Below are 12,862 nucleotides of genomic sequence, written 5' to 3' on the forward strand. Positions count from 1 at the left end.
AAGTGAAAATGAATTCTATGCATTTTCTTTTAATGAACGGGATTGTTTTTTTATTCGGCAAATCGTTGCGCAATCAACTTTGTATTCGAATGCAAGATCTCGTTGTTTAACGCCTTTTTCAATTTTTTGGAGAATCTCATCTCTTTCTTTCAATGTAAGAAAATGTAGATTCTTTTTCACTTTTCCCATGATTTTATTTAATGAAAGCAAAAAAAAAATGATTCAAACTCCGAACGATTGTTTTACTCTCAAGAACCAGCTTGAAACTAACGCGTGTTGAATGTCACAAACGATTCGATGCCATATTTTATGATATCAGCGCTACAATTTTACAGTTATTTGTAAAAATCAAAAATCACAAAGCGTGAGAACAGTGTTTTTGGTCGCAATACTTCCGAGAACCATAATTGTGCATAGCTATAAAGCTGTGTTTTCGCGCGTGATGAACGCAAATACATTGCCGTATTAAGTAAAAAACTTCTTCGAACAAGAATTCTTTTGCGCCCGAAAATTGCAATTTTTTATTGCTCTTTTCGAGTTTTCTATGGACTCAAAATCAAATTGTACTTTCCGCGAAATTGCAGTTATCGGTATTGCACTTATCGGGCTTCTACTGTACATATTTATTTATTCTCGGGCAATCTGGTAAGCCCGCATCGTTGCAATAGCGTAGACTGCGCTGCTGTAAGAACAATAATCACGCTGCCTAAAAGTATGCTAAACTATACACCATTTACTGTGAGTTTGCCTTTGATTTCCAATTCGATGATATATTTTCTTTGGAAGTCACTAAGTTTTCAATACACATTATACTAATAATATAAAAAAAATCTCCAATATCTCAATATAATAAAAATATTTGCGATTAATTAATATTAGCCACATGTTAAAGTTGTGCTTTTCTTATTTTCATAAGAATTTTCTCCTAAAATATGGCAGCACCACTAGTTACTCGCACTCGCTACAAACGCCGCAGTGAAAGAAAAGTGAGTGCAGAGGAAATAGTCAAAAATACTTGCAACGAGATAAACGGAACTTGTGAAGGTTGATGCCTTTGTGGCAGAGTTATTTCATTCAGCATAAGTAAAAATGTAAAACGCGAGATTCGTGGGAGTAAAATCGCAATAGACAAAGCCGAAGCGATTTGCAGTTATTCAACGGAGCAGCGACCATGACATCTATTTTGGACATGAAACCCGGTCCGCCTGACTACTGGGCGGACATTTGCAACTTCTTTCTGCCGTTGAAGTACTTCATCACGAACGAACGTTTCGATGCGCTGATGCAGCATGTGGACTTGAATTACTTGCTGAATGCAATGTTCTGGATATTTCTATTCTTCGCTGGAGGCTTTATTGGATTCTATAAAATATTTGAGGTAGGCTAAAAAAAGAATGGGCAAAAGTGCATACATACTTACCCATGTTCACCTTTACTAAAATACAAATGTAGACTTGCATGGGCGTGCATAATGCACCGTAGTTTGTTGTTGTTGTTTCCTTTTACAACTAGCGCTACTATAAATAGCACGCGAGTTTGTGGTTTTTTTGTGTTCCATGTTTTTGTTGCATTGTTTTCTCTAGCGGCAGCCGAGTGGCGGCAACAGCGACGCTGCTGTAATCAGCTGATGGTAGCTTTGTTGTTTTTTGTTTACAATCTTTTAGGCAGCAGCGCAGTCGTCAGAAACAGCTGTTGTTTATTTGTCCCAAAAGGTTGCCAGCTGCTATTTTTTTAAATATGAAAAAGGCGTGAAGTCGTGAAAAGATAAGAATTAATAGGTAATTTAATTTGTTCACGTAAGTAAATGACAACAACAACTCGCAAGGCAGTTCTACGTAACCGGAACGACTGGGATTTAAATCTGGACTGGCCAAGGACTGTCGCAACAGCAGCATTGCCCGTATATGTATGGGGAATGCTTACGCTGCTACAACAACAATAATAATAACAGCAACAACAAGAAAATATTAAATATTACGACAGTCAGAACAAAAAAGTTTATTTTGAAAATTTAAACTGTTGAGAATGTTATGCTGCTGCAACAACAACAAAACAAAAATATTAAATTTTACGACAATCAGAACAAAAAAGTTTATTTTAAAAATTGTAAATTTTTTAGGAAAAACCGGCAATGTTTTTAAATTATTTTAATTATTTGCTTTGGAAATTAAATAACGGTTTTTTGAGTTAATATCCTTATAAGAGAATATTTTTATAATAAGAAAAAATTTGTCAGGAGTGAGGAGTTTTGAATTTGATGTTTTTTTAATTCTGAAACAATGCTTCGACTTGACTTTAGCAAAATTTCAAAAGAAAAAACAAAAAAATTATAATTGTAAAAGTTATCGTTGTTTGTGTGGAGCCGGTTTCCCCAGAATTCCCTTGCGGTGATTATCACAAGTCTTTGAAGATTCATCTAAAATCAAACTGGCAAGAGAAATTAGTTTTATTCATATATAATCTTGTGCCTAATCGAAGCTTTTTTCAAAATTAACAATATGGTGGCCTCAGGAAATATTTTTCAGATTATCAAGAAAAAAACCGATAATTAATTGTTAAAAAAAATCGAAATGTTTGAAAAAAAAAAATCCTTCGATCAGGCACGAATTTTTTTGTTTTTCAAAAGCAGTATACATTTTTTTATGTTACAGTGATCACCACTTCAAAAAACATAGTTTTGAGAAAAACGCATTTAATGTTTTGCTATCGGGCGCCGGAGAGCCCGTTGTTAATTGTTGAATAACTCGAAAAGTATTTCTCGGATTCACTTCAAATTTTAACACGCTATTTTCAGGATATAACACTTTACCAAAATGCAAAAATCAAATTTTTTGAAAATTCTGGCTACCCCTAACATCTTATAACAAATATTTATCGGTAAACTATCGTATTTTATATAAAAATCCCTTTTACAATTTTTTTAATTAAAATTGAAAATTATTAAATAATTTTTGATGACAAAAACGCAAAGAATTTTGGAAAGAAAAAAATTATAATATTTTATTCTCACAAATTTTTTAAATTCAGAAATAATAAACCTTAAAACTATTTTGCCTTGCTTGACGGTTTTATAACAAATATTTATCGGTAAATTAACGTATTCTATATAAAAATCCCATTTAAAACTTTTTTAAATTAAAATTGAAAATTTTTAATTAATTTTTTGATAACAAAAACGCAAAGAATTTTGGAAAGAAAAAAATAATAATATTTTGTTCTCACGAATTTGAATATTACATTTTGATTTTATTTCGTTCGACTGTTGTGCGATTTGCAAATTTAGAAAAATATAGGTGAATAATAAATTTATGAATAAATAAAAGCCAGATCTACCGCAATCGCAAATAATTTAATATTAGTTTATTACAACACAAACCATTATTTATTGAAATTTAGCCTTTGTGCCTTTCTGAGTATTAATAATCGTTTTTTCTTATATTTCTCCACAGGTTTTCCTAAAAACGTCTAACATAAAATTCTACAAACGCAAACAATTCGCCCGCTCCGTTTGGAACATTTCCTTCTATGCTGCTTGTACGCTTTTTCTATATTTCTATAATGAGTTTATGCTGCTGCCACAAATTTCTAAAAACCAAGGACGCTATTCATTGTTTTATTCATCGGAGAATATGATTTTCTACAAATCGCAGCAATGCGAAAAATTCCAATTCTATTCGCTATTTATTATCACATTTTATCTGCACAACGCCATATTGGACTTTAAGGAATCCGATTATCTCGAGGCTTGCTCTAAGACGCTCTACTTACTAGCACTGGTGGCCATTGATGTGTACAAGTATGTTGACAGCTCTAAATTGAAGGCAATAGTGCAAACTTATGGACTGTAGCTAACTATGACTACCTTAAAAACAGCATTCAAATCAAAAGTCTTTCTAAGATTGCACTTTGCACTAATCTCTTCATTCAATTATGATAAAGTTGAAAATTTATTTTCTTTTCAGATATGAGAACTACTTCGTTGGTCTGAATCTCAGCTTAGGCGTCTACAATATATTAACCGAGACTCTCTTTCTACTAGCTTTAATCAATTCGAATGGCAGCCGTTTGTTATTTCAAGTGTTCTTGGGTCTACGTATTGCCTCATGGTATGTATGTTAACAGGAAAAAGGGCAATATTTAAAGGGTTTTTTATATTTTAATATTTTAAGATGTGCGCCTTTTCTAACCACAGTATTATTTATTTATTTATTAGAATTAATATAGAATACTAAAACTAATACTAGAACGAGTACTACCTGCCAGGGCCTACAACTGTGTTGTTATTAGCAAATCATAGTAGTTAAGTTAAAATTTTTGAAAAAATTATTTAAAACAGTTATATTGCCCGTAGAGCAGAAGGTTTGGTGGATCCGAAGTGTTTTTTCCTGAAACTTTCTAGGGTGCAACAATCGTTTAAAAGATGTTCAGCTGATGGGTTATTATCACAAAATGGACATCGGCGTTGGGTACCTCCTGTGAGGAGGTGTTGGTGTGTGAGTTTGTTATGCCCAATTCTGAGTCAGACGAACTGGGTTGTTAAATTTCGAGGTGTATTGCTTGGGCATAGAGATGGTTTGCGCCTGCCGTTGAATGCAGTATACCATTTTGCCAGTTTAATCGAGTCAATATGTTTTTTTTTGTATGTCTATGTAAAACATTTTCTGAATAAACTGGAAACAATGGTCTTTTTGCTGGCATAAGTCGGACTGTTTCGTCGGCTTGCTCGTTGCCTCGGATGCCTTTATGGCTCGGTACCCATATAATGCTGATCTTTTTTATGTTACGAATACAAAGTTCTCTTATTTTTTCAACCAGTTTGTAACTATAAAGTTGTCTAATAAGAGGTGTCATTTTGATATTCAAAGAAAAATGCTATTTTTTAATATAAATGAACGGATGTTTATTTCATTATAAAGAGGAGGGTATGGCGTTAATAGTGGAAAATAACATCAGGCAAATGACCACCACGACCACGCTTACAGGGCAATGAAAAGGATCATGAAATTTTCCTTAGCCGAATTGCAAAGTGGCTGCCCTATGTCCTCGATAACAGCTGTTATTGGAAAACCCTTTAGAAAAGAGTTTCGGAATTAGTAGCCGTGTCGCTTCGATTACACGTTTCTTTATAGTACCGAGACCAGCTTTTGCCAAAATGCATTATGGTATGGAGCATCAAATAGCGTAATGTTAGTATTGGCGGTCCATCCGTACATTGCTCTAGTGATATTGACTAAGGTCACGCTGAAGAACGTCAGAGGTATACAAAAAAAAAACAAAAAAAAAAGTGCGTGTAGCGTGTAGTACACATAATATAAGTGAAACTTTCACGGCAGACAAAGAGAGAGAGAGAAAAGGAGAGAAAGGGAGAAAAAGAGAGAAAGAATATATATCTAAATAAATTCACAACATTTGTAGAGAATACAAATAGACAAAATTTACAAAAAACGGAGAAGGATCGACCGGTGTAGGTAAACGCGCGACACATACCGTTGCAACAACGCGCACTACTCTGAGCGTTTATCACCCGCACAAACGCAGCGCTTCCAGGACTGCAGCAATGGCACAAATTACCGTAAGGCAACACCAATAAATCCGACGCCGGAATGAATAGCACTTTACAGTACGCACAAGCACTAGCCAGGAAACGGAAATAAGCGCCAAAAAGTAGGGACCAAAAAACACCCCAAACAGTAGGCACCAAGGAAATATAACGCCAAAAAGTAAGTACCAAAAACATACTTACTACAAGTTTGCACCAACAAACAAGCGCCAAAAAGTAGGCAGTGTTATTTCTCACTAGAACTTACCAACCACAAGGAAAAATTCAGGAAAAATAGCCTAAAGTGTGTCTAAGATCTATATAAGGTATAGCTTTCTCTCTCCTTTTCCTCTAGGCTATATCTTCTTTCTCTCTCGCGGAACGAAAATGCCCAAAACGTTGCATGGGCTTGAAATTTTACTTTCCATTCTCGCTTGTCCATCGACGCCTAAGAAGTTTCACTTCAAAAAAATTGTCCAACAAAATTCAGCTTAAACTCGTTAAAGTTCGAAGATTCCAAGACATTCAAGTCCATATTACCGGAACGAACGTGATTTATTTGCGGAATCACCACAGCAGCATTGTCCAGAGATATGTGTTTCTTATGTTGTACGCCTGTACTATGAGGTGAATTGGTCCTTTTACGAGTATTTTAAATGTGCATTTGATCAAATTCCTCTTATCAAAATTAGGTAATGGAGTAGCGTTTGCCGTTCGGAGTCGGCTTAAAACGGTAGGTGTTCCCTCCCTTTGTGGAACAACATCAAGACGCACGCCACAAATAGGAGGAGGAACTCTGCCAAACACCTAACAGATGTGTGCGCTCCAATTATTTATTTTTATTTAGTTTCGTTTCATATTGCTTTTCATTATTAATAATTATTATTTTTGGGCCTTCATTTGTAGGTCGCACGTATTCATCAGCCTGCTACCATTCAAATACTTAGTTCCTACGTTATTTGCCAAAAATTTTAAAATAATGCTAAATGTCACCATTTGGCTGTGGTACGGCCTCTCTATATGGAATTCACCGGTGCTGCAGTATTTTTATCATCAAATTTATCATTCATCGCCTGTGGATTGTTCGGGTGAAGGATCAGCGGCAAAGTAAGTTTCGGATTTCTACATGTAAAACAACAAAAAAAAAAGAAATTGAACAGCTTAATTTAAAATTGTTAAATTATTAAATTTAAAATTTAATATGATATTAAAATATTTCTGAAACATTTTGCAGATGTATTTTGCTGAAAGACTCGAGCGAGCATCGACATTTTAAAACACTCAAAAAAGCCTACATGGAAGTGAAACTGGCTCAAGAAAAACTGAAAATTAGCACACTGGCTAATTCATCGGGTTCAGAGAGCTCCTGTACCTCAGCCAAGGCCTTTCAAGCTATAAAATGTAAGTGATGTAATGTAGAGAGAAAAAAAAAACAATCTAATTGACTTTTCTTGCATTTCAGGCATAATGACGTTAAAGCGAAAATTGAAGCGTATACGCGAAGGACGTGGTTCGGAAATGGAGATGGAGAATGACACCGAAGATATGACTAATGAATAGATGCGAAACTACTTTTCGAGTTGATGTGTTTCTTGTCGTGCAATCTTGAAACTATATTACATTATATGTTTGACATGGCGATTTTGCTTAACGCAAGCAGACATTTATATTCCGCTTTCTTCATCCTCTCAATACCTTACGCTCTCTATTTTTTCCACTTACCTTCACACTAGACCACTAATTTCTTCATTTTGTACCCTTTTAATATTTATTTGAAAACTTTGGAAAGCACTCTTGCTAAAAAAGCACTACTTTTACGATTTGTAAATAACATTTGAAAAGACATTTTTTGCGATTTGTGATGTAAGGCAATCGCGCTTGCTAGTTTAACCGCTCTTTATGTTTACTTACTGACATTTTACAGTTTTTGTGGTTATTATAAAATGTTAAACCTTTAATGAAGACACACACAAACATATATATATTTATATATATACATAAACGATTAAAAAATGTTTGGCTGTTGCATATTGAACCCGTTTTATAATTTGCTAGGGTGGGTGCTACTGTTGAGTAAGGACCTGCCTCTTTGTATTGGGATGGTAAAGCCTTATGCTTTTATGACATTAATTTAAATAAAATTAGTAAAAAAGATCGAGTTTTTAATTAATAAATAATTACAAGAAACCTTTTATCACTGAAAATGATTGAGCGCTCGAAAATATGTGAAAGTGACGCGACATAAAAATCGTTACGCAAGTAAAATATGTAAACCTATCAAACACTAAAGCCTGATAAATGTATAAATTTTATTTTTTGATTGGTCAAGGAGAATTTCAGAACACAAAATGTGTAAAATTTGCAAGTTAGAAAGCGGATTTTTGAATGTGCAGAATTCGCTTGTTAGAACGCGCGCTGTACAAATGGAGCGTTAAAACACGAGATGTATTGCTGAACATAAAACATAATCGTCATTGGTTTTAATTAGTATTTTAAAGTTTGGATATTCACACGTGTGAGAAAATTGCCATGATTATTTAGTATGGAAACCCTTACTGGAAAATCTGCTTGTGCCTTATCGGCCGCTGAGCGTGTCAAAGAATATAAAGAAAGAAAGAAAGCAATTTATAACAATAAAAGGATGCAATTATCTAATGCCGAGCAGTGTAAAATATGTCGTCACACTGTGAAAAAGAATAATAAAAAAAATTCATTTTCGTTGCTCAAAAGTTACGCTGTAGAAACATTTTTTTTTGTCTCCGTTGAGATTTATTTTTATGTCATCAACATGCCTGTCATTGCTTTGGTGTTTCATCACCATGAATCTCCTGCTGAAGAGCGCTTGTCTGCGTTAGATTGGTGGGATACTATTTTTATGAACCTTGAATGACCCTGGAACAGAATTGTTGCGAACAGCGGGTAACGGATTGACGGGTGTGAAATTGCCAGATATTCCGGCGCAATATTTCATATTTATTATATTATTATTGTAACCACAAAATACCATCTGAAAACCATCCCGATTCTGATTAACCGGCCGAATTTTCCGACAGAAGTGGTTCAGCTGATCTCCCTCCATCATTACGTTACTCGCTGTTTCGAGTCTGAATGAGTGAAAATGAGATTTGCGCTTCGAACTCGTGGCCTTTTGTCCCCTCTACTCATCACAGTACTTCATACAAACCCTAAATAAATCGAAGAAAAAGCAGGGCTGAGTATACCCTATGATCAAAAAGTGCCGGGAATGTGATGTTGACTCTTCTTCGATTGCCAATGCGTAGCGCATCATGAGTACCTGCCCTCGGGCCAGACAGTCAATAAAGAATATTATTTATCCGTTTTGAAGAGATGCTGTACGTCGCAGACGGCCGGAAATGCGGGCAAACAAATCTTGAATTTTGCATGATGATAACGCGCCATCGCACCAAACCCAAATTGTGCTGGATTATTTGACCAAACACCGAGTAAATACCATCGTGCAAGCACCGTATTCACCTGGTATGGCCCCGTGCGATTTCCATTTGTTTCCCAAGTTGAAGTTATCATTTCGTAGAAGGAGATTTTAGTCGATAGAGGAGATCAAAGAGAATGCGACGAAGGAGCTGAAGGCCATCCCTTCGTTTGCCTACCAGGGGTGCATGAAGGACTGGGTTAAACGTTGGCACATGTGTGTTGGCACATGTGTGACGGAAGGAGATAAAATAAATTTGCCTGAAATTTAACTCTGTTTTGTTTTATTCAAGCATCGACGGTACTTTCTGATCATGGGGTATGTGCCTTTCTTCCGACCGGTGATATCACAACTCTCTTCGCGTCATATTGTGACGCTATTGAAAAGAAGGTGAGCTGAAAACTTCGGCACTGGTCGCAGAAACGACAGGAGTTAAGGGACCATTTGCGGATATGAACCTCCTTTGTTTATACGCTCCCAGTAAGTAATTGTGCCAGCTCATGTCTCTTAGCCTTAGCTCTTCACTTCTAAGTTTCTCCTTGATGGTGTGTTGTTCCATAGCAAGGATGGGCTGGGGTGTTATTAATAAAGAGGCCGCAGCCTTTCTAGCCCATACATCCACTACTTCGTTTCCAGTTATAAACCTGTCTTTTTGAACCCACACGAGTCGGATGCAATGGTGCATTGAAAGAACTCGACCCAGCGGTAATACAGGTCTTTCAAATAATATATTTTATTTATTGATAGGCGATTTTTTTTGGAGAAAAGTTCAAAAATTTCGTGATTGATTGATTGTGATCTGGTGGATATACACAGTACTTATCAGACCAATCATAACTTATGCTTCTGGGGTTTGGTGGAGACGGACTATCGTTCGGGAACTATACAGGCTGCAAGGAAGTGTATTTTTATGCATTGCGGGTGCCATGCGCCCAACCTCCGGCGATGCCCTAAATGCTATGCTTGATTTGCTCCCCGTGAATCTTAAGATACAGCAGGAAGCAATAAAAGCAATGTGAAGACTTCAAAATATGGTTTCTGACACGAAAACGGAACTTCGGGACACAGATAAATCTTTAAGATGCTATTTGAGCAGTATCCATTGTTTTTGGCACCTAAGGTCGATCTTATGCCCATAGTTTCATTTGGAAGGAATTTAGACATCAAAGGCGGGTGCGTGAGCAAAGGAGTAATCCAGAATGCATTCAAAGAAATTTTACGGATATTTTCTTTATACTTAAACGATAATAATAAGTATCATTACGCCATGGGAGGAATAGGAACTGCTTTCCAAACGAATTTTTTTTTTCATTCTGAAAATAGAAGAATGGATAACTGATATAAGATGGAATGGGAAACAGAGTGAAGTCTTTTGTGACAGTCAGGCTGCACTGAAGGCCCCGGAGAACGCGCAGCAAACCTCAAGAATGTAAGAAGAAGCTTAATTGTGTTGCAAGACGGAATAGATTTGTACTTATATGGGTTCCAGGGCACGGAGGTGTTCAAAGAAATGAAATTGCCAATGAATTGGCCAACTACGGATCAGCGGTCACCCCACAGAGACCAGAGCCAATAGCTGGAATCAGTACTACAGGGACCATGAATTGGATCAGAAATTATGTCTGCAATTTATATAAAGAGCGTTGATCCGGTCTAGAACGCGGCAGAACTGCAAAGTGTTTTTTGACAAGCCCGAAAAAAAACTGACAAACTTTCTACTAAAACTTGGAAGAAAAGACGTTCGGTTGATGGTCGGTATTATTACAGGACACAACCCATGGGGTCAGCATATGATTCCGATTGGAACTATTGAGAACCCGATTTGCCTGGTTTGTTTAGAGGAACCGGATAGCATAGAGCATTTTCTCTGTGCGTGTCCTGCTTTTACTAGAGCAAGGCTGACGAATTTGGGATTCCCATGTCATGAGAATGAGTAAAATTCGTTCTCTCAGAGGGGAGAATATCTAGAGGATATTTTCAGATTTGCTAAAGAATCTGGAAAATTCTCAGGGAACTAGCTTTCTCTGTCTCTGTTTCTGTTTCTGTTTCTGTTTCTGTCTCTGCCTCTATTCTATTCTATCTGTTTCTCTCTGCCACTCTTCTCCTTTCCTCCTTGACTATCTGCTCTTTTCCGTACAACAATTCATGCGTGAAGTCCGTAATGTTGTACGCAAGCGAAACATGGCTGGCCTCCAACACCACCACACAGAGGCTACAGTCTTTCATCAACAAATTCCTCCGCATCATCTGTAGACTATTCTTGCCAAATACCAGCAGTAACGACACACTGTGGAGATTAACGATCGAGGAACCCATCCTTAGGCAAATCAAATGCAGAAAGTGGCGATGAATAGGTCACACATTGAGAAAACCCCCGGATAGCATCACGAGAATGGCAGGGAGCAGTGCGCGGTCGACCAGCAAACACCTGTAGAAGTTGCGCGAACTAGCAGTTGCCGACATCTCATGGGACGGTGTGAAAACAACAGCGCAGAACCGTGTTCGATGGAAGAACCTTGCACAGGCCTTACGCTCCCGAGAGGAGTGAACAAGAAAACAAAACAAAATCTACCCTTTTACTCTCCAGAGCTTTGAATACGCTGCGCTTTTTAACCTGAGTGTTTTAGGAGTTATAATTCCCTCGGTGCTCCCTGGCTCGGCTTCTTCCAAATTTCAATAAATAAAGGGTGTTCTTTAAGAGCTATAGGAAAGTTTTTCAAAAAAACACACGTAAAATTTAGAAAAATGCATGAAATTGTACAGTCCATATAATTTAATGTTTGAAGATTATTTCATGCAAATGTTGACCGCGACTGCGCTTCAAATGGTCCATCCGCTTAGTCCAATTTTGGCATACTCTTTCCAATGTTTCGGCCGGTATCTCACATATAAATGCCTTAATATTGGCTTCCAATGCGTTAATTGAAGCAGGCTTGTCTGAATGGACATGAGCTTCAACATAGCCCCACAAAAAATAATCTAAAGGCGTTATATCGCACGATCTGGGTGGCCAATTGACAGGTCCCGAACAAGGAATAAAATGTTCACCGAACTCGTCTCTCAACAAGTCCATTGTTACGCGTGCTGTGTGGCATGTGGCACCGTCTTGCTGAAACCACATGTCATGCAAGTCAAGCTCTTGCATTTTGGGCAAAAAAAAGTTGGATATCATTTCAAGGCAGAGCTCACCATTCACAGTTACGTTACGATTCACAGCATCTTTGAAGAAGTTCGGTCCAATGATACCTCAAGCCCATAAGCCGCACCAAACTGTGACCTTTTCTGGATACATTGGTGGCTCTTGCAATTCTTCTGGCTGATCTTCACTCCAAAATCGACAATTCTGCTTATTTACGTACCCATTGATCCAAAAACGAGCTTCGTCGCTGAACACAATTTTTCGATAAAAAAGTGGATCTTCGGCCAATTTTCCAAGAGCCCATTTACCAAAAATTCTGCTTTGCGGTGAGTCGTTCGGCTTCAATTCTTGCACCAGCTGTATTTTGAAAGGCTTCACACTTAAATCCTTTGCAAAATTTTCGACGTTGTTCAGTATCAGAGGCCCAATTGCTGCGAACGGCGACGAATCGATAATTGCTGGTCATCATTAACACTGGCCGATACAGCTGCGATATTTTCTTCAGTTCGCACTCTACGTAAGCGTATTGGTGGTTTGATGTCCAATAATGTAAATTTGGTTCTAAAGTTAGCCACAATAGCTCGAATGCCGCTTCAGTGGGTCGGTTAAACTGACCATAAAATGGAAGAAGCGCGCGATAAACTTTCTTAACAGAACACGCATTTTTATAATAAAATTCAATGATTTGCAAGCATTATTCGTTTGTAAGACGATTCATGGTTAAATTATAGAC

General features: G+C 37.1%; 1 protein-coding gene across 1 annotated transcript; it reads left to right on the plus strand.

Annotated features, from left to right (window-relative positions):
• Window positions 1-971: 971 nt before the first annotated feature.
• Window positions 972-7,574, plus strand: LOC129239049 (uncharacterized). The gene is made up of 6 exons (XM_054874319.1): window positions 972-1,378; window positions 3,450-3,796; window positions 3,963-4,106; window positions 6,446-6,646; window positions 6,774-6,940; window positions 7,002-7,574. The coding sequence occupies exons 1-6, from the start codon at window positions 1,172-1,174 to the stop codon at window positions 7,097-7,099; spliced, it is 1,164 nt and encodes a 387-aa protein (XP_054730294.1). The 5' UTR covers window positions 972-1,171; the 3' UTR covers window positions 7,100-7,574.
• Window positions 7,575-12,862: the final 5,288 nt, after the last annotated feature.

Source organism: Anastrepha obliqua, chromosome 2 (genome assembly GCF_027943255.1).
Source record: "Anastrepha obliqua isolate idAnaObli1 chromosome 2, idAnaObli1_1.0, whole genome shotgun sequence".
NCBI classification, from domain to species: domain Eukaryota; kingdom Metazoa; phylum Arthropoda; class Insecta; order Diptera; family Tephritidae; genus Anastrepha; species Anastrepha obliqua.

What these genes read in the sequence shown, in the direction of transcription:
- LOC129239049 (XM_054874319.1), top strand. Translation starts at nt 1,172, where the DNA reads ATGACATCTATTTTGGACATGAAACCCGGTCCGCCTGACTACTGGGCG. An exon ending in GGTGAAGGATCAGCGGCAAA is followed by an intron (nt 6,647 to 6,773) that starts GTAAGTTTCGGA and finishes AACATTTTGCAG; the next exon opens with ATGTATTTTGCTGAAAGACT. An exon ending in GGCCTTTCAAGCTATAAAAT is followed by an intron (nt 6,941 to 7,001) that starts GTAAGTGATGTA and finishes CTTGCATTTCAG; the next exon opens with GCATAATGACGTTAAAGCGA.